Below are 25,448 nucleotides of genomic sequence, written 5' to 3'. Positions count from 1 at the left end.
CTCTGAAGAAATGCATGAAATAAGGAAGCTAAAAAGTAGGGGAGATATGTTCATAGTTTCTGTCACCTCATTGTAATTTTATTTACTTTTAGTACATCACAAAGAATTATCTGGATATGACTTAAGAGCATCTAGTAGCACATAACAAAAAGCAGGTGAAATAAATCAGTAAAATCTATAGAGAAATCAGTTCAATTTGTATGTATTTGTGCACAAAAACACAATGAGCAAGCTAGACAGATGTAAAATATAATTCTGTCTACTACAAATTTGGCCTTTTCGTAATCTGCAGCCCAAACTCTATTATGATCTTGCCATTTCAATCCAGACCTTTGACTTCCACAAAAAGGCTTTAGGGAAAAACTGCTTATATTTAGAAAAGCTTTGAAAGGTAAAACTACCACAGAATAACATTATCTTTATCTTAGCAGACTAGTCAGAGAGTTCAAACTGAAATGGCATTTCATGCTCAGCAATAATGTCTCCATTCATAAATGGCATGTGGGGCATTTATACAACTGAAAACCAGGGATTAATGACTGCAGGATTTCCAGTTCTCCAGCTGACAGAGGGGATATTTTCATGGAGGTGACACTCACAGGTTTCAGAAGCCTTCCCCAGCCCAGAGCTGGTGCTGATAAATCGTGTGACTCACTAAAGACTGAGCGCACACTGCACGTTGGCATGAATCACATCTAACAAGGGACATCCCAGCACAGGAAATGGGAAGAAGCCCCCAGTCTTACAGACCCTGCAAGTGAGGGGGAAGCATCAAGGATTGGTGTTTTCCTTCAGCCAAGAAAGGACATGACTGGTTTTAAATTTCCAGCCAAAGGAAACAAAGATTCACCGTTACCTTCCACAGGATGGCAAACCTTCTCCTTTACCTACCAGTGCCATGTGCCTGAGCACTGGAACTGAGAGCAGCTCAGGAGTGAGTGCTGAAAAGAGCCAGACTGCTTTCACAGACATCCTCCTGCCCTCTGATGAGTTACTCTTTAATCAGAAGATTTTCATGAGAAATGTTACTAAGCAAAGTGAAAGACTGAATTTCTGCTACCTCCAAACCCTAACATTTGGTGTTTGAAGCCTGTTTTGCCTTGCAAGAAATGATATAAAAATCTTTTGTGTCTGAAAACAAAAAGATTTGGGGTAACAGAGTAAAACTGAATTAAAAAAAAAAAATCACAAATTTTGGCTAACAGCATTCACACAGATGCTTACTGGTGACCTACTGTGTTCAGTAATTTAGTCACGTGTCAAACCCCTGAACACTGAGCTAAGGAAACTGCTTTTTACAGCTATAAAAAATATTGACGATTCCAGAATCACCACTATACTCAAGAAAAAGCAAGGTGTGCAGTACATGCAGCCATTACCTCTTCTGCAAACTGCTCTGGGATTGTCAGAGTATGCAAGTTGTAGCACTCAGCAGAAACTCTTAATGGAGAGCATTTAAAACAAAATCTGCTGAAAGTATGTAAAGGATAGCTTACAGCTGAAAAATGGAAATATGTTAAGGGAACTGGGATTCCTAAGCTTTGGGTCCTGAGCTTTGGTTTGGACCTTTCTATTAGCAAAAGCAAAGATCTGTGCTCAGAATAAGGCTCCATACTCAACAGGTAACAAATAAGATGGATTTTATGAAGGCAACACAAGGCCTTGTGCTGCCCCATCCCTGGGAAACAATTCATCATCAGTGGCCCACACTGGTCCCAGGCAAAGGCAGCCACTGGACAAACTGGAAATCCAAGGTCCCAGCAGCTGAGCTGCCAGAGCAGGATTTGCAGCACAATCCACAACCTGTAGTTCACGCTTCTCCTATGACACTGGGGTCCTGGAAAAAGAGTGCCAGAATGAACCTAGGGACTGCACGGATTGTTCTAGCAGACTGCACTGCCTGCTGGCCTGAACCCCTCAGATGCACTGCACTGGGACTACCCACCCCAAAACTCCACCACGCTGCTAACAGTAGCTACTCAAAGGTCTCCTCCTTCAGACCCGAGTTGAAATGCAGGTTGGCATGCTGACAGCTCTGAAATGGTATCCAGGAATTCCAAATTCATTGAAACAGTTAATTCTGTACTAAATATTAGCTTCTCAAACCATGGGCAACACAGGAATCTTTACATTGAAATACACAGACAGGCAAAGCAGAGAAAACTCCCACTGCTAAGGTACCTGCTGTGTATTTGGTACTCCAGGAGAGCCAAAGCAATGTTAAGCAAATTGCATTGTGTTTAAAAGCCTTTTTCTGTTCTAGCTGTTTACAGTTTTCTAATGGTAAATATGGGAGAAAAGATGAATGATTTATGACTGCTCAGTGTAAAAAGTCAAACAACATATTAAAACAATGCTTCATAGCATGGGGAAATAGAGTTAAGCAGACCGTTTTCATGGTGGTTTTTATAGACAGGAAATGCATAGATTTTTGACAGGGAAAAAAAAACTGAAGATGAAGAGAATGGTGTTAAATGTTGTTAAACCTTTATGTGGCCTAAAGCAAAAGATAAAACTAATTCTGTCAGATATCTAAGAGAAAAAATCTAAAGAGATGAAAACCAAAGCTTTTTAACTTAAGTAATTCTCCTTTACAAATATTCTCAGATGAGATTGAGTGAAAAACCCTCCACTGAGCTAAATCCTGAAAACAAAACTATTTCCAGTCTCTCTGTTAATATGAAAGTGAGCAGTGCTGATCAAGTGACAGAAAAACAGTCGAGGAGTAGGATGGATCCTGCTGTTTTCCTGAAGATCTCTGAATTCCCTGCTCCCAGGGACAGCAGCCCCTTCCCCTCCTTGCTGCAGGTCTAATGGATGGCACTTGCCCACGGCTGCTCAGGCAATTGCCCTGACCCAGTTGTGCAAGGAAATAACGAGCCCCTGAATTGACTAAGGAGTGTCACAAGGACAGAAGAAAAAATTGGCTAAGGGAGCGCATCAGCAGCTGGAGGAACACGCTCAGGTGGTGCTCAAGGAGAATGTATATTTTAATTTGTAGCCCATTTACTGCAATAGGACAGAAGTTTAGGACATGCCATGGAGGACAAGATGGCAATCCAAGCAAAGAAAGAGAAAACAACTTTTCAGTATTTCTGAGAGCAAATAGCTGTCTCTACCATCCCATCATTGTTTTACTATTACCAGCTAATACAACAGCAGGCTGAAAGTGCAGCTGCGGTCCACAGAATATTTGGCATTTCTGGCCCAAGCATAATCCCTCAAGTAATGAAAAACCTATTTCTATTTCTGCATCCTCGCTACTCTTCATACTGAAGAGGCTGCGTCTGTCTCCCATTTATTGAAGCTTATTCTTCATCTAGACAGCCAGAGCTGGTTTGTATTAGAAATTAGGTTTTAAATCACTATTTTTCTATTATTTGTTTTAGGATTTTCAGGAAGCCTCCAGAGGTGCAGAAAAATTCTTCTTGTTGGAAAAGACTAATACTGTTCATGAACCAAGAACCAAATCCCTCAACACTTGTATAAGAACTTTGATGCTTTAAGGTTCAGATTCTGGCCATGAAGATAATATGATAAGAGTTAAAATTACATAAAAATATCTTTTAAAAAAAGTCAAACTCCTCCTGCAAGAGTAAGACTAATCAGATCCCTGAGCTTTTCTTAATGAGCAGACTCCATTACGGTCTCTCTTTTCTCATGTGGTTGGAGTTTTGCATTTCAGTGATTAATGGAGTCTCATGATATAAAAGGGGGACATGTATGAAGCAAGAAACGATAGGTGAAATAAATTTTTGGCTCAATAAATCATACGAGCCTAAATTGCATCTCTTTTCTCTTGCTGCTCTCTGCTACCTTGTGGCCAGTTTTAACAGGATTCTCTTTTTTCAGGTCCCAGCTCTGCACCACATTCTTACCAACATGCAGAGGTTTTTCCTTGGAAAAGGCTTGGATGCTAAAGGCACAGGAACCCATCACTACAAGGTACATGGGGCTTTGGTGTTCCATTTCCCAGCTCTGGTAATTTCAGTGTGCCTGCTGTGAAATTGCTTCACTTCTCTTTCAGTCTAAGGTTCTTTTGCATTTTCCACAGACCAGCAAAAATGTCACAAGTTCATATCTACTCTTATATTACCTTGGGATACTTGCTGTGTACTTCTGACATTTTCCTAGCATTCATTAATTTTCTCAGCATATCAAGCACTATTTACCTCTCTTTTAAAGCTTTTAATAACTGAACACAGAAATCCTCTAGTGACAGTACAGTCTGACAGAAGGAGTATCTTCCTTCTGCAAAAGAAATTATTACCCTTACAACTCCAATTCCAACTGTCAGGAGCAAAACCTGAGTTTGCTGACAACCCACCTGCCTTGGATTGAACTAGCTGCCCTGGAATTACAGGCAGGTTTTATGGCTTTTATATTTAAGAGGCAAAGCTGTAGCAAAAAGATCCCAATCGAGAAATGAAATCTCTTGATTACAGCAGGATGGTTTTGGACTTGCTGTGAGTACAACTGCAGGTAAGTCAGTTTTTTATGTGAAGTTGTGATCCTGAGCAGCAGCAGTGGGTCCCTGGAATTCTGCTGCAGCCAGCAGCACCTTGCAGAACGTGCAATGGATGGGCCCTCTGAGCACCCCTGCACCCCCAGCTCATCCCTCACCCTCTGGTCCCTGCTTCAGAGAGCTGCAGCCACCTGCACCTTGCAGAACGTGGAAAGCCTCTTGCAGGAGAAATAAGTGAATTGATAGAAGATGCAAATATACAGAAAACACAAAACAGAACTGCAGGAATAGTGCACTACACCCAAATTTAAACAAAACAACTGTTAGCATGCAGGGATGAGCAGCATCTATGAACAGACTGTCTGACCTTTCCAAGAGTCTTGTCTACTCCAGGCTGACTTCTGCAAGGCAAGTCAGGCACCACAGACACAGAGACACCTTGTTATCCAGCACGTGGGGAACCTGCTCTGCCACACTGACAGCAGCATGTGGGAACATTTTCTATTCTGTGCTTTTCTCAGAAAGTGTTTAGTAAGAAAAATCTTGGAAGAAATCAGCTGATCAACCAACCAGCAAATTAAAATAAAGCTTGAAATTCAATTAACTGCAGCACTGTTATGCATTATGTAGAGTACATTTTAAAAATTAAATATGACACAGAAGGATAAATCTAGACACCCCAGAGAAGAAAACAAACTAAACCTAGGGCATATTTACAGTTTTAGGTAAGGTTCTATAGGATCAGCATTAGAGAATGAAATTCCTTTTCCATTCAGGAACTGCATTAATAAAAATGCTTGTTTTTTTCTAGTAATAGCCAAGACAAAGACATTAAGAGCATTTTATAATCACACAGTGGGGTTCAATACTGATTCTCTCATTATCAAATCTGCTCAACATACAAGTCAAAACATGATTTTTCTAACCAACTACATTCTTCACTTTGGCATTGTAATCCAAGCTTCTGATGTCAGAAATGATTATGAGAAATTCAGAGAGAGTTTGCTGACTATAAAGTATATATGCAGCAGTCCAAAAGGGAGCCTCTCCTTCCTATGCACATTGCTCTAATAAATAAAATAATCTTTGGCCTGGCTCTGCTCTTTTAAAGCACCCTGTAGGAACCTCCAGGTCATGAAGAAGATAAAGCCACACACAGTCTCTGTCCTTGGAGGTCTTCAAGAGCTGAGAGGACATAAGAGATGACCCACTTGGAGCAGGAGAGACATCCAGAGGTCCCTTCCAACACAAATCATCCAATAACCTTGCAACCCCAAATCTGGAGTGCAAAATTTGTCCCGGGGTCAGACAGGTTGTCACAGAAGATGTCATTTTTCCTGTTTATAGCTACAAGGCTATCTTATAAGGAATTAATAACAAGGCACAACATCACACAAATTTGGTGTATTAGCTGCTCAAACTGTCTGACCTTGGCAAGTCAGTGACTTTATTACTGGACATACAGAATATATATGATGGCTGGGATCTGAGTAGTGACATGAGAAGGCAGGTCAAAGTCTGATGCAAGACTACATAAAATAAAACCCTGAATAAGCAAAAGCTGAAATAAACCTGAAAACTGTTTCTTAAACAGCTTTTAAATCACTGAGCTCAATTAATCCCATTATATTATACGGTGAGTAGTGTTTCTGTGATATTTCTCTCATTTCTCTTCCAATTTGTTCAACTTCTTTTGCTCCATAACTTCCCTACTCTGTCATCCTGTCTTATTATTTTCACAAACTGAATTTAATTCAAATTTTTTTTGTTTTCCTTCAAGTTCCTTGAATATTCCTTGAATATTCTCTTGTCTCTGTAGTACACTTTTTTTTTTTTTTTTTTTTTTTATGGCATTCACAATGCTGCTTTAAGAGCTGCATTAGCCACACTTACAAAATCCATGTCAAATCTTTCAAGACTCTCTGAGCGCACAGAGCAATAATTCTATTCTTAAAGGCAAATATGTACTGCTATACTTAAATAAATAAAATCCATAAGCACACTAAGTGCAAAACAACACAGTGAGTCAACAAAAAACACAGCAACAAATAATCAATATAAATGAATCTATAAATGATCAATCTAAATAACTGCTAAGAGAGCAATGTTTCCCTAGGAAGAAATTAGACATTTTACACTGGTATTGAACATTGACTTTTCAGAGAGAATGACCACAGGTTTATTTGATAGGTAACTCTGACTTGGCATTACGCTAGCAAAATTTAATCTTCAATATCCCTTATGTTTACCCTTTCCCTGAAAAATGGCCTCATCTCAGTTTGTTGGGATGGGTTATAAAGCATGTCTCACTAAAATATCTCAACATTTTTTCATCATTTTTCCCCGTCTTACTGCAAGTCTCATTCTGCATCTACTTATCTCTGCTATCACTTTGCCCTGACAAAGCTGTGATTCTGAGATTAAATCCTAGACCACTAAAACATTCATAATATTAGGTATTTGCACTGATGAAAGTGAGAATAGGTTCTGTCACACAGCCATCATGAAATCCAGCATATTTTCTGGTTAGTGCATGGGAGGATGGCAAGGGCACGTGAAGTACAACCTGTACTTCACAACTGAGAGAAAAAAGAGGAAGAACCTCTGAGGAAGCCATTCCTGCAGCTGTGAGTAAAAACCCCCAAAGTTTCTGTTATATAAATGATAACTGTACTAATAGATTGCTAATTGCAAACATCATCTCTCCATAATATCTGGGTTGGCCATTTCTGTCCTGTCACATCACACTGCTCATTTCCTTGGCACCAGCCTTGGCCAAGCAGATGTTTTGAGCAGTGCAGTCACAGCCAGGACAGCGAGCCTGGCCAGGCAGTTGTGTTTCTTTACTCAAGTTGGAAGCAATATATTTTAACAGCTCCTGGGGAGCACTACCAGCATGTGTGAAAAACATTGCCTCAGACCCATCCTAGATTGTGCTGTGCAATTTGCATTAACAACCCAAAACGTGCCCTGAAAGCACAACTCCAGTAACACATGGGAGAAAACATTCTGTGATCCCCTCTGTCCCCTGTCTCCTGACAAGGCTGCAGAGTATGCTCAGCCTGGTAGGTGAGCAAGAAAGGTTTTCAAGTGCAGGAGCTAAGCTGAGCACATGATAGCACTTTGAGGGTCATGGGAACATTGGTCTCACTCCAGTGTGAAGTGCTGAGTTTCATGGTATAAAATGTCCTGCAGACAAAGAACTGCCCAGGCTGTGAGCCTCCACACTAAAATCCTCCTCCTCTCCCTCCCCCCAAGATCTCTGCCAGGCAAAACAACAGTACATTGGCTTTTCCTGGAACAGATCTGAGGATCAAGAATCTTTTACTTTTGCCCAGGAAAACTACACCCAAGGAATTTCATGTCAAAGTCCTCCTGCTCTTTGTGACATTAAGCACATAGTGCAGCTGGAGCAGCTTGTCTCCAGGAGAAATGGCTCAGTAAAAAAATGAATCTGACACCTTTGACTGTGGAACAGGGAAGGGACACTTGCTAGGCTAAAAAGCCACATCTGAATTTCCTGGACAAAATTCCCAGTCCTATCACCCAGTTTTTAATGGAATGAAGCCAGATGCTTTTCCCTAAAACTTCTCAGAGGTAGCATCAGACAAGCTCATTGAGCTACTACCACGCTTTTCTGACTCAGATTGACTGATAGCAGTCAATAAGAATCACTGAATGTGTGACATTTAAAATATGACAGGCATATTCTAAAATTTAATTATTGCCCCTAACTGACACCTATTTTCAATGCAAATTTAAGAACAGAACCTTCTGTCATCAGCTAATCTTGCAAGATGCAGCATTCCCTCGGTTTCCATTGATTTCAAGTGAATCTGATCGCAGTGATTGGCAGCCAGATGCCCTCTGCCTCTCAGAGGTTCCAGCTTTGCATGATTTTCCCTTTTTCAGTCTTGCTTTCCAAAATGTCTAGCAAATTTGATTTCAGTGAAGTCTGGACAAGACAAAGGCTGTGGTTTTCTGACTGCACAAGTAATAAACAAATGCAACATAAAAAAACCAAACAAAATGGAAGCTCCTGTTTGTAAAGTACAACTCATAAAGAGGAAAAAAAATCAGTGGGTACATTAGACAGGCACTTCAGCAACCTATTTTGATGTATCCTCATCTGTGGAAGCAGAGTCAAAAAGACAGCTTGACTTAGGAGTGGAAGAACTTACAAACATGAGTGAACAACAAGCTTCATCCAGGCACTTACATTATCAAAAAACTGACTCATTTGTGGGAATATATTGATATTAACACCCAAAGGATAAAATTTTATGCAAACTGTACCATGTACAGATATTTGATGCAAAGATGAGATTTCTACTTCCAAGTCAGAAATCCTTACAGATTTTTTTGTCTGACTCTCATACAAACAAAGGAATACTTCTATGGTGCAAGAGGAAAAAGTACATAAATTAACCATTTATTTCCCTGTATCTTAGGGTCTGTGAATAGCTATTTTTCAAGTTCTTATTTCAAATTCTAAAAGAAGGACTTTTTCATTTGCTTAATTAACTGCCAGATCCTTTGGCAATTCAGCCTGTTCTGTGGCACTGAAGTGAATATATTATTTCAAGTTTATGCAGAAACCTGAAATTTATCTTAAACCTCATGTGTCTTTAAGGTCAAATAACACTGAGGAATAAATGACTAATAATACTTTCATGTGCAACACAGGCACTAAAGGTGTGGTGTGAGCATGGTGCTCTCACAGTCTACGCCATTTTTCTTTTATTTTTCTTGTATCTTCTTGCAGATGATGGCAGTTAAAAATAGCATCAATATCTATAAGTTTCAGTGTAAGTATCAAGACAGTATTTTCAAGTGAAACATCTTTAAACCCATCACAGCTTTTAATTTCCACAGGAAATAACAGCTCAGAGTTTTGTTTTTTTTCCCCACCGAAAAGTCTAAATATTTAAATTACCATATTTTTAATGTACTGACATGTTGATGGTCAGATGTTCTTTGATGCTCAAAGATAGATTGGCAGAAATGAGAGCGGCATAGGGGCTTACAAAAACGTGATATTTATGTTTGGCAGCAATTACTTTGTGAAAAATACAAGGTGACTTTTTTTACGCTCCTTCTTTCTTCTTTTTTATATTTTTCTCCTCCAACTTTGGCATGAATCAAAAGAGCTAAAAACTAATTTAACATGACAAATGCTTTCATCACTCCCTTAACCTCTGAAGTGAACACTCTGACAAAGACAATATGCGTGGTATGTGCTTTCCTTTTGACACTTTATAAATTACTTTCTTGTAACTGGGTTTTACCACCAGCCCAATATCTTCAGGATGTCCTAATTTGAATGGCTGAATCCCCATTCTTCATATGTCACCCCTGGATAATAGGAATAACTCCTGGGCTCTGTGAAATGGCACAAGTCTCAGAGAGGCCTGGGGGACTATTTTATTTCCATCCTGCAATCTGGAATTTAGCAAAAGCTTGTGAAATACTAGCAACTATTTTGTCCACATCTGGCCATTGAGGAAACAGGGAGCAGTGACAAACCTGGCTTTAAATGTGCAGCCAGCCCCATGTGTGCCATGTAATGGAAAAATTAATTGAAGTCACTTTTTTCCTATTCTCTCCTATTAAAAATAGTGCAACAATCAGCCATAGAAACATCTTAAAGTACTTTTTCATACACCCCATCTGCACTTTTTTTCTCTGTCTAGTCCTTTAATAGAAGACCAAAAGTCACCTGCTTTATTTTCAACCTGGTGACTTTGAGCTGTGTTACAGTTTCTGCAGGAACTCTGCCAGTGTCAAGGAATTCAGACATAGCCCGGTTTGTCTAAGAGGGAAAATATCTGCACATGGAACCAATCCAATTCTGCACAAACAGCTGCCCTGTCACACTGCACCAGTGCAGACCTGCAGAATTTTTTCCCAGACATCAGTCAGGGTAGTTTGCAGAAGAAGATTTAGAAAATTTCAGGTAACAGTGGTATTGACTGTCCTATAAAGGAAGAGTCTATCTAAATAGCCAGACTTTGATGACATATTATGATATAAACCATCAATCTATATGTATCTTAAAAAAGAAAATAAAACCCCAAATTACCTTCTAACAAGGCATATTGCCATTATTTTGACAAATGTTTAACTTAAAAATCTCAGTAGTATCTTTATTTAACATCAATTATGTAGTGTGGCAAAAAGTTCCAAAGGTTATTTATGCACTATGAATTTATTTTTAAAGTGTTAAACATACTGCCTTTTCATTTCATTCATTGTATTTTTAGCTGTGTGGTGGAGGAAAGGCAATAGGAATGCCTAATAATTCTTAAAATATTTTTTCTTTTTCTATCAGTTATAATTTTTTTTGCTTCTCTCTTTAAATCACCCTCATTATAATTCTTTTCATGCCAGCCATAATCTTTTGTAGGCTCAAAATCCCATGTTTAAACCTGTAGACATAATTTTTTCAATGATCCACCCATATCAATTCTCCCATCTCTTGTATGATAGGACAATTAATTTAGAAATCCTGAAGAGTATAAGAACTTCAAAGTACTCTTGCAATATAATTTACCTCATATTTGCCATCACTGCCTTTTGCATTTGTCTTGATGCGAGAGACAAAAGTCCTGACCAGCCTTGATACAATCACGTTCACCCAGCCCAGACACACTGACAAGCCTAAGGAGCAGAACCATTTGCTGCAAATTTTGATGACTTTTTCCACAACTCTTACTTTTAGCTAATGTAACCCCAGTGATGGAACCTCTGCTATGGTAGAGAGCAAGAAATTTTCTTTGTGGACATGTAAGGCAGAAATACAATAGCAGCACCTTCAAAGCCTTTCCTTTTTTTCAAACAGGGAGATGATTTAGCACCTTAAGTCACACTGTTGGAGGACAGCAAGGGTTAGTTTATAGCTGATGGTCTTACTCCTGCTCTTTGTCATGTGCAATGAATTGTATGATTTTTTGCTGAGAGTGAAGGAATTAATTTAATAAATGGCCTACCAAAAGCATTTCACTTTTACATTTCTTTTTTTCTCATGCATCTAAGGCTACATCACTGCTTTTTTTGTTTTTTCTTTTCCCTCTCTTCCATCACTCTAAATTATGATCACGGTGGATCTATCAAGTTTATTCATAGGATTAATTTCAGCTATTTTCTGGTTTTGACATATACTTATTCTTTCCTGTGTATGGCACAAAGCTTGTCAGGTAACTTCTCATTATTTAAACCTTGAGCTAACACTCTCTCCTAAACCCTGCTTTGTTGTGTTCACTACCAACTCTATTGTGCTCATCATTCTTTCAGCTGGAAAGAAGACCTCAAAAACTTCTGTCAAAATGGATCAGTTATGTCGTTACTTGAAATGATAGATCATTCATCAATTATTAAGAGTCAGTATATTGCCTTACATTCCCTCTTGTCTTAAAAATGAAAGTGCAAAAAGCAATAACCACATTGCAAAGCTTTGCTTAAGATTACAGTAACCTAAATACCAAGGAAAAACCACATTTCATAATCCATCACTTCAAAGTTATGCACATGATTAAAATGTTCAACTTGCAGTATATCATTTCCCATGTGCATAATCACTCTAACAGGGAGCTGCTGTATGATAACTGTCAACTTCAATGAATTATGTGCTTTCCAATCTTTTCATTTATACACCAAACTAAGCTTGTTATTCTTCTGAGGCTTTCTACAGGGGAAATACAGAAAGATGGTTAAATCTGTAGTACTCAGTGTGCTGGGATGTAGGTCTGGACTAAACAGACAGCAGGAAGAGGCAGCCAGTTCTCTCCTACTACTGTATAAATTAATCATATATGGAGGGTCATTAGTATGAAAAATGGGGTTTTCTTAAAAAATGGTGTCTATGCTGAAGAGTCAGGTTATATAGGATCAAAAAAGAAAAGAAAAAAGAAAGACAATTCAGCACCTCTTCCGTGTGCTATATGTGAGAATATTTTCAAAGAGAAAATAAATCCCACAAAGAATAGGTTTGGAAAGTATTAACAGAAAATATTGTCAAGCTCCCATAATTTTGCCATTTACTCAGAGCCTAAAGAGTGTGCAATGCTTCACTGTCATCAGCATATTGTTAAAGGTACTTTAAAAGCTACAAAATACACTGATAATTTGTGCAGATACCTAAAAAACCTCGACAACAACAGGGAATTAGAGCATATGAGGGGAGGGGGAGGAAGTCACAAATTAACGAAATGAATTAAATTAAGAAAGACAAAATCTCAGCTGCACGTTAAAAACATCTCAAAAAAACCACAGAAAGGATTAGAACAACGTGTGGTCACTATTGAACAAAGTGTGGTTCATATGAATCATGGGACAGAAACACAACATTCAGAGTTTCTATATTTTTCCTTACAAAATGCTAAGGATGAGTGGAATATGGAAAATAACTGCATGCAAAACAGAACCATCTAATGATTCAAATATAATACCACTAGGATTTAGGCACAGAGACTAATATAGACTGAGAACTAGTAATCAAAATATATTTTTTTTTAATCTAAAGGCAGAATGTGATGATAATATTTAAATTCAAATGCCACTAGCTTCTGTTACTTATGTGAATTTACCACCTATCACTTTTTTTTTCTAAATACTTTTTAAACATATGGCAGTACACCAAAAAGTCATTAAATCCCTCTGTTTGGACCATTTATGAGATGTGCATATCTGACACCTAAAGTTAACACTGCACATTAAGAATCCTGAATCAATTTCTTGCTTCCACTGCTATTACAGCAGTGAACGTGACTTGAACATTTTATTTTTCCTCATTAATCAGTATAAGGAATACTAATATTCTTTGCTCACTATGAACACATATTTTTGAAACACATTGACCATCCTTTCATCTGCTGAACTTTCATTTTGTGACACAGCCATGTGATTTGAGAGAGGAAACAGAGCCTTACCTATGAAATATGCTAGCAAGATGGCAAGCAGGACTGCAGCAGCAATTGCAGATAAAGCAGCACATTTCCAGCTACAGTACTTGGAGGGTTTTTTCAGCTTGAATGCATTCCTGGAGAATGTATTTCTAGGTAACAGTCTGGGAGGTGGAGTATAAACCGTTCCTGAGGTCAGCGGGTAACCAGGGGAAGAACTACTGAACAGAGGAGTAGTTCCAGAAGATGTCTTAAACAAGAAATGCCTGAAAAACATAAAATGGAACAGAGTTGAAGATGGCAAGTCCTGTAGTTAAGACAGAACATCTCCTGCTCCTATACCATTCCAGCTGCCACAGCCTGGTAAATTCAGCCAAAAAGGATTTTGCAGGAAGAAATAGAGAAATGAAAATTCTCTTTTTTTTTTTGCTACCAGATCTTAACAACTGGCACTAAAATACAGTGTCAGGATATCTTTCTTAATCTCTTCTGTAATTTGATGCAATACTAGCTAAAACACCAGCATGACCAATGAAGTGTCTGGGAGTTCCCTCTGGAATTCACCACTCACAAAATGTCCTGAGAAAACCACACTCTGAGTCTCATTTACACTCTTGGCAAAAGCTCCCAGCAAAACCACTAAGAACATACTGAGCAAAACCCACAGTCCTGTAGGAAAAGATCTTACCAGAATTAGAATTACCCATGATTTTGTGGTTTAATAGTACAGAGGTTTGGTTTGAACAGCTAAGACAATTACCAACAGCACATGACTCAGCAGATAAAACCAGGATTTCAGCTGCCCATGCATTGGTTGGGAAGAAAATAATACAACACACTCAAATGAATCTCAGAAAATGCTGTCAACACTTTCCAGACACAGGAAATGGAGAAAGTGAACTGGAAGACTGGTTTCTTTAGATTAACTTCTCACAGTCAGGAAGAACTGACTGCAAACATGTTCCCAGTAAACAGTAAAGAGAGAAGCACAGAATAAAGGCTGTGGTCTTACAGAAAGTCACTTGGTTTAAGGCAGAGAGCTCTGAAGACTTGCTCCACAGCCTCTCCCTTCACAGCTCTGAAAAACAAGTGCTTCTTGGAATCAAACAGAATGAAGACAGTAATCTCCAGTAATCTCCAAAATCACAGCCTAAAATAACCCAGGTCTTACTTCCAATGTAAAATATGTTTAACATTTTTATTCAGATACAATCCAGTATGTCACTCTCAAACCACCTGTTAGAGCTTTAAAATCCATGTCACTCACTGACAACAACATTTTGGAAGTTGGAGGCTGAAATGTGTTTCCCAAGTATGTTTTCCAGCCCACCATCATGAATGTGCCTACTGTCAAGCATAGATTAGTGTATACCTATTCTACAAAATCCCAGAAGTGATTTTAAAGGCATTTTTTGAAGCATTTGTTTTGGAATAAAGTCCAGAGCATAAGAGATTGCACAGAAATTGCATAAAGGTAAAAGACAGTAAAAGGAAGGTTGGCTAGGCTCCCCAGATTTCTGATTAAACATTTCCATTTGAAGACAACTTCTGAAAATATGTGTTTTTTGTTTTTTTTTAATTAGTAAATCAGTTATAAACTCTATCAATGAACATGGAAAATAATTTGGACATTGCCTTTGCTATTGGTTTTTATACTTCAAGTGGTCTTGTAAATCTCTTTCAACAGTGACCAAAATCTAGTTCTAGAAAATAGACAGAAACTGTGGCAGTATCCACTGTCGTAACTTTTTCTTTGTGCTTTAGAGGCTTCAGATAGGCTATCAAACTCAAACAGAATAATTCTAACCAGTTCCTTCATTGAAACATTGGGGGTTTTTAACAAATAAAGCCACCCTTCTTTTTTCTTTATCAGTGAGGGACATTAGAGGTTAGAATTATTTTCTGCACATGATAGGTGATCTATGAAAAAAGCAATAAAGGTAAATGCTAAAATACTCCCCCTTAAAATTACCAGCTTTTTAAATTATGAAAAACGTCTTTCAGCTAAAAGAAAGCAAGAAATAATGAAAGTCTGACGTCTTCAAACCTTGATTTTAAATGTATCTTTACTTTGCAGCAGTTCAATTAAAGTAACTGATGGGAAACTGATGTTATGGGCCTGGTTATTCACACCAGATCTGTTGAGTCTTCTGCTCCTTCTCTCTGGGTAGAACCTGATTCGTTTGTCAGCAGGAGCAGGTTTGGTCCTTTCTAGCTTCTCTCCAGGGTTGGGAGCACAAGACCACTTCCATTTATTGATCTAGGGGCTGAAATGACACGGAGCATGAGGGCCAAGGGAAAGCCAGAAGGAAGAAAAGCCAGTGAGGCAGGGGCAGGCAGGAAAGTTCTTCTCTCACCCAGGCTAATTCTGCCTCAGGCCAGGACCCTTCTCCTCCTGAATCCTCATGGCAGGAAAGACCCTCAGGTTTGGACAGCAGGTCTGAAACAGAGAGTTCTTACCCTTTCCCTGCCCAAAAGCAGATCTTTCAGAACCAAACTCGAAATTACAGTCCTTGGAATTGTCTTTATCTGAAATACCTTTAAACCCAGGAATTTTATGTCCTCTTTAGCTGAGAAGGCAGCTACAGCACCAACAGAAATTTTAATATAAAGCATTGTTAAAGTAAACTCAGATATATAATGAAACTCTGCTCCCATTAAAATTGAATTAATGAATATCCAGATATGCTTTAATAGAACATGTCAATCATATCCTGTTGCATGTGAGAAGACAAAAAAAGTAGAACAAAAAAGCAGCTCCACTGTGATCCACTTTGAGATACATAAAGTATATAAAGAAAACCAAAACACTTATCCATGCAAACAGGATCTCTATGATATTGTTAAAACTAATCAGGACTTGGTAGAAGAAAAAAAATCTGACTGAATAGGAGAAGATGTCATTCTCAAAGCAAAAAAGAAAGAATGTCATTGGATAATTTTTGCCACATTTTGTCCTACCCAGGCATTTCAAAAGCTGGAAGTTCATTGTCTCAATATGAAGAGCCCTGACAAAGTGGCAGCTATCAGACATCACACCACCTGAAAGTATACAAGTTCTGCTTTAAAAAGTTGAAAAAGACATTTAATAAAAGTTGTGTTAAATATCCCCCAAGACACTTTGGAAAACTGGCACTGCATTCCAAAGCTGGGGGCCGGGTTAGCAGATATACCTTAAATCACAGCAAAGCACACCAGAAAAACTGGGAACATAATGGACAAACACACTTGGACCCCCAGAGTTTTAAATCTAGATTCAGCTACTAATGGAAATAAATTGACTTGTCTCAACTCTATCCCTAAACCAAATGATCTATAGCCATATTTTTATGTGAGATTTGACATGCTCTGGTACAACCAATTGTCTGTGGGCTGAAGCTGCACAGAGAGAACATGAGCATTTATCAACATTAATTACAGCCTCACAGTGGTAAGGCTGGGAGCATTTTACAATGCCTGCTTATGAAAAGAAATGATCTGATTTGTACCAGTTCACTTAATTTCAAATACACTCCATATAAGAATTAAAAAATTGTATTCTCTGTCTTACCTGTTCACCTATCAAACAAATTAAGAAAAACACATTTTCTACCTCACAATTAAGCATTAGCAATTTGAAGTAGACTAGGACTAATTTTCTATTTTGAAAACATGGGAGTAAATTTTCTAAGTCTCAGCCCAGACTCCTTAATTTCTGTGGATCAATAAGACAATTCCACACCGGAAAAAAAAAAAAAAATCACAGAATATGGTTGCCAGCCTAGAATGATTCTGTTATTTCTGTGGAAGGAGCATGGGTGCTGCCCACAGAAGAGAAGTGAATCCTGCAGCTCACTCTGTGCTCCCCTCTCCCAGGCTGTGGCTGCAGGACTCAGGGTTCACCAGGATTCAGGAATCACCAGGATTCAGGATTCACCAGGACTCAGGGTTCACCAGGACTCAGGGTTCACCAGGACTCAGGGTTCACCAGGACTCAGGGTTCACCAGGACTCAGGGTTCACCAGGACTCAGGGTTCACCAGGACTCAGGGTTCACCAGGATTCAGGATTCTCCCTCTGTTCTCAGCCCTGCTGCTGGGTGGGGTCACACCCGGGCACCCCGAAGGTGACATCTGGGAAAGCTGAGCTTGCCAGGGCACATTTGGGCGCTGTTCTCTGCACTACTGGCAAATGGAAAAAGCTGTATTTTGCTTTCTTCATTAATTCAGAGCTCTCCCTAGCATGTGCTTTCCCACAGGTCAAAAGGACCTCTGGTGTTCAGGGAATAGTGGTCTGACAGAGACTGTATTAACTTCCATATTCCTTCAGAGAACAATCAGCTTTCCCCCCCTCCTTTCTGGACAGATTGTCATGGCAGCACACTGCAAGAATGAGTGGAGGAAAAAAAATTGGTTCTGCGATGAAAAACTGTAATAGAAAGGAAGAAAAAGACATTTTCTAACATAAATTGCTTTTCTCCCTCCTCATACTGTCCTAAACTTATTCTGTATGAAAGAGAAGAAAAAGGCATACAGAGAACCGTAATGCTTAAATTGTCTTTTTTATATTTTACAGAGTTTTTAATAGTAATTAATAAATAGAAAATCTACATGCCAAGAGAATAGTAACAGCTCAATTTAGTTGTTCTAGGACTTAAAAGTATCTTCCAGCTGTGGTAAAATCACATCTGTCTATAATTTTATTGGACATTTATTCTCAGCAGAAAACAATGGAATATAGAACATAATATGCTGGCTTTCACAGCAGTTTTCAAAGTCTTCCAGAAAAGTAGCCATGAGTCATTTTATGTCAATGGAAGCCTCAAAGTGGCTGCCAAATTCCGACAGTGAGGTTTTATGGAAGATTTCTCACTTCCAAACAAAAAGAAACCAAGTCTGAAGAGAACCGTGAGCTGTTCTTATGCCTGTTATGAAAAAATGAACTCTGAGTGGTAGACTAGCAAGCTTTGGTTACCTGTGTCCCAGTCTTTCCCCAAATCAGATTTATTTGTATGTTCTCTCAGGTTCTTGCAGAAAACATGGGACCATCAGCTATGCTTCCACAGCTGAGAGCTGATGTGGTAAAACTGCACAGAAGTTTCTACCCTCTGGAGTGCCTACAACTCTAAAGGCAGCAATAAAGCCTAGCAAGTGTTATCTATTTAAATTGTGTTTAAATTGTATAGTTAGAAAAAAATTGTCTCAATCACATCAAATTCACAGACTAAACTCAGCGAAACAGATTTTTCAGTGGACAGTTATTTGAAATACACATATATATAAACCCACTGGCCATTTTACACACCTGTGTGTTGTGCACCCCCACTCCCAAATAAATGCCTGTGGAAACAGAGGACAGACAGAGGACAGTCCTCACAACACTGTTTCAGTGATTTTCAGCCTGCTGCAGAGACTGATGCAGGAGCTAAGGACACTCTGCCAGGGATGGGAGCAGTAATTCAGGATGAACACCTCAGTATCAGTGCCACACTTGTACCCACTATCACCTCCTGATCCTTGCAGCAACCCCCAGCACCCAGAGCAGCTGCAGCTCCTCAGCTCTTGCAAGGCTGATTCCTTGAGGCTGGGCTCTTCCCATCCCCAGGCACAGTGTTCTAAGAGCTGCAGAGTTCCCAGCAGATCACAGAGGCTGCTGCGAGCACCAGGCTGGGCTGTCACTGCCGTGCCACCCCTAACAGGGACACAGCTGGACATGTGAAGCACATACCTGAACCCTGCCTGACAAGCCAGGCAGGGTGGTGTACAAAGGCAGCTGCCAGCCTTTAGGCACCTTGATCTGGCATACTATGAAACAAAACCAAGCAGGCATCGCTCACAAAGCCACAAAGCAAAACACCTGCACTGTGTGACAGTGGCAGACATGGCTCTGTGCTGCACACCACAGGACACCTGCTCTTCATCTGCAAGCTGAGATCCTCTTGGATACGCTTTTATAACCTTCTCCCTCCCAAATCCCACTGTGAGCTGGCCCCTGGAGCGTTCTCTGGAGGCTCTCACCACATGCTCCCCACAGCACTGCCCTGTCCCAGGCTGCTCAGAGGCTGCAGAGCTGAGACACTGCAGAGCTGTGAGAGAGGCTGGAGAAAGGTGAGGCGGAAAATATAGAGAGATATATCTATATGAAATATACAGACTGCTGTACTGGGGATCATAAGCAACTTGAGAGTTTGAGACAGAGAACACCAGCTTGGAAAGGCATAAAATCTAGAAGGGGAACAGGCACATTGCAGCTCAGCAGCTCCAGGGAGCTACAGGGGTCACCCATCACCTTCCTGACTGGTGGCTCTGTGGTCTATAAGCTCCCAGGTACTCTGCAAGAGCTGTGAGCCCACTCACTCAGCCTGTCTGCTTGAATACTACTCAGCTTTTGTGGGAGTTAGCCAGTCAATAGCCAGCTTTGCCTTTTACATTTATGAATCTCCTTCTTGCAGTATTGTTTATTCTCCAGGAACAGAGCAATCAAACTGTTGGTTAATTACTAGTAAAGAGTAACAGGTACAGCTATGGACACAAACACAAAAAATCAGGGTCTTTGCAGATGCAAGTACATGAAAGTACAGCAGGATAAGTCAGCAGATCCAGGAACATTCAGGAGCTCTGAATTGACTCAGCTACAAGAACTTTCTCTTCTGAAGCAGAAGACCTCGTGTCTTTTTTTGCCATAGAGCTCTGAGTAGTTTTGCATAGTGCCAAGTGATGAAGTGCAATAATGCCTCCATTTGTTATTCCAGTGGTGAGGATTATGATAACAGTGTTTTGCATATCAATAGGTCCACGCAGTTTTACCTTTCTACATCAATTAATGAACATAATTTCAAAACACTTCTATTTTAAAAGGCATACATGTAAGCTCTGCACTATCTCCTAATTCAACTACTCACTTAACAAGAAAAAAAGAAAAAGTACTAACAGAGCTATTTCAAGTCTGTAAGTCACAAAACAGAATAACAAAACTCAGAACTCAGAGAAAATTATCAGTCAACACGTAAACTTAAATAGAGGAACCAAATTACATAATTCTAGACTTTTTTTCATGAAGACCGTAAACATGACTGTTTCTTTCGGTGCAGTCACGCTGCCTGTTCACTCTGCACAACTCAGAAGTTAAAAATGCAAGCGACAAGATCATGAAAACATGCAATTATCTGCAATCAGTAAAAACTTCTTCGAGCTTATGTGTACGTGAGTGGGAGTACATCTAGATCGATTTTCTGAATCATCATTATGTATCCTGCTTTTGTAGTGTTTCCCTTCCCCCTTTTCTCTCTCCTGTTCATGCCTATATTTGTTATGAAAATGATACTCCAGTAGCCTGCTAAAAATGACCTTTCTACAATGCTTTGGAATCCTCCAAGTACATGGCCCAAACGTGTTCAAAGTCCTTGGGGAGACTTTTGACTGTGCTTTTTTTGACTCTTTAAAATGCTTTTGATTTTTAGATAGGTCCAGAATCTATCTATGCAGATTCCAATTATTTGGAAAGTTCCCACAACATTTCTGCAACCTTCACATGCAGGAACTAGAGAATAAAGGAGTCAGTTCTTGCCCCAGCCTTCAGTCTCAGAGGAAGAACCTGCTCTAGCATGTGAACCTGTAGCTGCAAGTAAATGGCAAGAGAAAGTCACAAAAGACAAAGTAAAATTAGAGTGAGGACTCTAATTTTCTCTCACTGTTCCAAGTAGTTGTTTGTTATGCCCAATATATCCTAGGAAATCGGGTTAACAAAAGGAAAAAAAGAATTGTTTCACTGTTCTGTTCCAGAACATTTTGCATCATGTACAAAGATATCAAAATATTGAGACATCACTGAAAATAGGCAGACAATTGCAGAGAGCAGTTGTAGCTTGGAACTTCAACACATTCAGAAACTTCAAGTTTACATATTCAGTTCAGAAGTTCTGCAGCTGATCTTGACACCCCAACGTGGTATAAAATGTGAATGTGGTATTAACAACATTTCAGATATTTAATTACTTTCTTAAAAAAAATTAATATGGCTTTCCCCCACTGTTAAATCCTTCTCCTCATGTGCCCCGTTCTTGGTTTTTTTGCCTTGGCTGCCATAGGCACAGGCTCAGTGCACTGGGTCCATTCCTGCACTGGAATGAACTGGAGCACTGGGTGCAGATGTTTCCCAGCTGTGGTATCCCACAATTTTGAGTTCAAGCACTGCATGGTGCACACTGGGATACAGCTCACCTTGCTGCTCCATCCTTTCTGCTCTCACTGCTGTCCTCAGGCTCACCCAGAGTGACTGTGCTGGAATCAGACTGGCAAAGTAACAAATGCAGCTTGAGCCCCAGGAAAAGGTAAATATTTTGAAGATTTCTTTTAAGGTTCATAGCAATTCGTTTCAGGTTAAATTTTCAGATTTCTCAATCTTTAAGCTGAACTTTGCACAAATGACCTCAGATTTGGACCACTGGTCTTATACTATAGCTCACAAGATCTAAAGAAACCAATTTAATAATCACCAGAAGGGTGGCCATCATCCTTTCTCCTGAAACACAGAAGAAACATTAGGATGTTAGTTTTAAAGCCTAGCACCACATCCTTGTGAGCAAGCACAAAGAAATTATAGACATAGCTACAAAATTATCTTTGCAACTGAAAGATTTGGACTGAAAATATTTCAAATTATGAGACTAATTATGAGAACTGAAGAATAAGAGTAATTTCTATTTAATTCTACCCTTTTTTCTCCTGAATTAAGTATTATTAGTTATAATGGTAACAATTAATTTTACATCAATATAAAGTACTGAAAGAGCCATTAGTAAATCAGGCAATCTCAGTGAATCGTCCATCCATGGAACCTCCTCTGTTCTCCTCCCTCACCAGTCATCCCAGTGTTCATGTGGGGTTCTCATCCCAGAGGATTCCTACTGTGTGAGGAGCCACGGGAACCTCCCCTGCAAACCCATTCCCTTCTCCCTGTGCCCCCAAAGCTTTAAAGCAGAGCACTGCCCCTCTGGCTGTCAGGAAGGAATGAGACCCACCCTGGGATGTCCAAAGTCAGTATTTTCATCACACCTCCCCTTGGAAAGCAATGATTAAAGCAGCAATAAAGGAACACCTCTCAAATGGAGAAGGTAGAAACCAGCACTTTGTTAGGAGGAGGAGGAGATGTTTTGAAACAGACTGCAAGAGAACAATAAAAGTTAAAGAGCATTAAACAGCAGCTCTGAGCCTAAAGGTAAAGCAGCTAAATCTGTAGAAATGAACCATAAAAACAGCACCATAAAAATGCTACAGCCATGCATTACTGTGTCCTTACTTAGAGATATTTCAACCCTTCCATTACAGACCCTTATTTCAAAGAAAACAGTGATTATGTAGCCAGCCCAGGAGCCTGATGCAGCCATAAAGCAGGGAAGGGAAACACAGCCCCTGTTTGTTTACCTGAACCAGGAACAACCACACTAAAATCAAGCACACATCACTGGGAGTGTTCTGGGTCAGGTTAGCCAGGGCTTTGAGGAGCTTGATCTAGTGGAAGCTGTCCGTGCCCATCATGATCCTTTAAGCTCTTTCCAGCCCAAACCATTCTACAACTCCAAATAAGTACAGTAGGAGCCCTGCATAGGCATGTTGCAAACTCATAACTCCACTAAAAGCAATGAGCTGCTGCAATACAGATAAATCTAATTATTTAACAAATACAGCACCACAAAGGATTCACAAATATTTGGCAACAGTTGCCTGAATAGGCCACATGAAAACATGTGCAGGCAGTAAAAGCTTCCTTTACATCACAAAGAAAATAAACCAAATGTGATTAACAACCTCCAATCAATATCGAAACAAGAGACAGAGAAAGGATATATTTGGAAAATGTGATGTCTCCAAACAGTCTGAATTTAGCCCAAACTGCCTAAGACAGCAAAGGAACAAAGGGAAGGTTAAAATATTCTTACCAGAAAAAAAAAAAAAAAGCAACATGCAGACGTGTGTTGTATTATTCAATGGTTTCAGCACTTGGTACTGTTAGATAAAGAGACATCTGGAATCTAAATTGTGATCTGAGTTTTGTAGTGCTGACACAAAGCATTCCCTTCAGACAGCTCAGGTACCACCTTTTGTTTCATAATCAGTAACGTGACCACTTGCACATCATTTTTGGTTGAGAGCAGAATCTACTGAAGGTAACTGAAAGATGAAAACTAAGAGTTATGAAACCCTCTCTTGATAAAGCAGGTGCTGTCAGCGCTGGCTTTGCCTCCTGAGCGCTCCTCTACTGAGATTAATAAACAGATAACAAGATAAAAAATTAGAGTAGTGCACTGTGAAGAGGCAGCATGAGAGGGGTCAATGTTTTGCAACAAGCTAAAGCTTTAAAATCAAGGCTTAAGTTACCAAAAATATACCCTTTTTTTTTTGTGTGTGGCTATTAGTATGAATGTAAATGAAACACCAGTTTTAAAGTGAAAGAATTACAGGCGAATTCTGAAAGTCTCAATGATTTCACAAGCATCAGTTTCAGTCCTTTCTGAGTTAATATTCTTGTGATGAAACTTGTCATCAAGCCCTGTCAGGTGTGTAATTTCAGAAAAGAACTAGAATCGATCCTCTGGAATAGTTTTGGAACACAGCAATTCTGCCAGGACATTTTCTAATAGCCTAATGCTTGCCTGTGACAAACCTGTCTTCCAAAAAGCTCCAATTAACTGTCGGGCATCCTGCAACCTCCAAAAATAACAGTATTCACAAAGTAACCTTTTGTCATGTACACATACACTCCCAGAGGTTGCAGGATAAGAAAAAAGAGAAGAACCAAAGTCAGTAAAGGCATTCACAGCCACCTGTGGCTGGGAATAGGTACAAAATCAGACAGTAAAAAAAACTCATCCAGACAAATGCCACTGCTGTGGCTCAGGGATGCCAGGATTATGGCAAAGAATCCTTTTGTGAATATCCCAAGGAATTTCCTCCAGGTAAAGTGATTGGCAAATTGGGACAGTCTTGAGCTTTCAGAAGTGATACATTTCAGGTGCTGTTGTACCCTAGAACAATTCCATACAGGAAGAGGCAGACCAGGCACAGCCCGTGGCCACTCTGCACCAGCATCAAAAATTGGTACTGATCCTGGGCAATGAACCACACAGCAAGAACCAGTCTGGGCTGAACAGGACCAACACTTCTATCTTTTAATTCTTAGCAATAAATAACAAATTCAGGATGTCCAAATTAAGTTCTATAAAATAGCAGAGGTTTTCACAGAAGCAGCAGATCAGAGTTAAGGGTTTTTTGGTGTTTTGGTGATTGGTTTTTTTTTGTTTTTTTGTTTTTTTTTTTTTTTTTTGGGAAAACCTGAATTTGCTGTCCACTTTTTCACAGCAGCCATGGTCCCATTTCCCATTTCAGCAGAGCAGGACAAAGCGAGGGCAGCCCCCTGTGCACACCCCAGCCCAGCACAGACTCCCTGCCCTTTCCAGGCTCATTTGTCCCCCATGGAGCTGTAACCCACCACTGATTAACCCCTGAGTAACGCCGGCCTTGGTGTTGTCAGCTCCATCCCAGCCACACCAGCTCCTCCCAGAGCTCCAAACGAGACCAGCAGTCTTTAATCCAGTGTTGGAGGGGCTGGGCTGGGGCTCCATGGGGATGTAACTCCCCCAGATGTGGCTCCTCAGGGAGTGATCCAGCAGAGCCCCGTTGAAGCCCTGGGAGGCTGCAAACCAAGTGCAACATCCCAGAAGCTGTGGCAACCACGCAGCTGAAACCCTGGCAGGACCAGTGCTCCCAGCAGCCCAGCTCCTCCACCTGCTCGCTGTGTTTGTCACTCTCTGGGCAAGCAACACCACCCTGCTCTTCCAAGCACTTTATTCAGAACCACAACGGCTAATTTTAAATTCTGAGGGATCAGCTCTGCCAACTCTGCTATTTAAAGTGCAAGTTAAATATGTTTGACATTCCATACCCCAAATGACAACAAACCAGAATATTTAGACCAGCAGCATGTCAGGCATTTATTTATTTATTTCTCTGTCAGGCCTAAGTGCTGCACCTTTTCATTTATATGCTGCTGTTTGCCCCAGAGGCATCACGCTGTTAACATGTACAGAAGAGATTAAAATGAACTTGC

General features: G+C 39.9%; 1 protein-coding gene across 20 annotated transcripts in view; it reads right to left on the bottom strand.

Moving 5' to 3' along the window:
- Nucleotides 1-25,448, bottom strand: part of TENM2 (teneurin transmembrane protein 2) — a 613,377-nt gene that overhangs the window by 145,706 nt on the left and 442,223 nt on the right. For all 20 annotated transcript variants that reach the window (XM_072935329.1, XM_072935331.1, XM_030284000.4 and 17 more), the window contains one exon: nt 13,393-13,631. In XM_072935329.1, coding sequence (XP_072791430.1) covers nt 13,393-13,631 — 239 coding nt within the window. The remainder of the gene's footprint in view (nt 1-13,392; nt 13,632-25,448) is intronic.

This window comes from Taeniopygia guttata, chromosome 13 (assembly GCF_048771995.1).
Source record: "Taeniopygia guttata chromosome 13, bTaeGut7.mat, whole genome shotgun sequence".
Taxonomy (NCBI): Eukaryota; Metazoa; Chordata; class Aves; order Passeriformes; family Estrildidae; genus Taeniopygia; species Taeniopygia guttata.
This window is presented reverse-complemented; position numbering and strand designations above follow the sequence as displayed.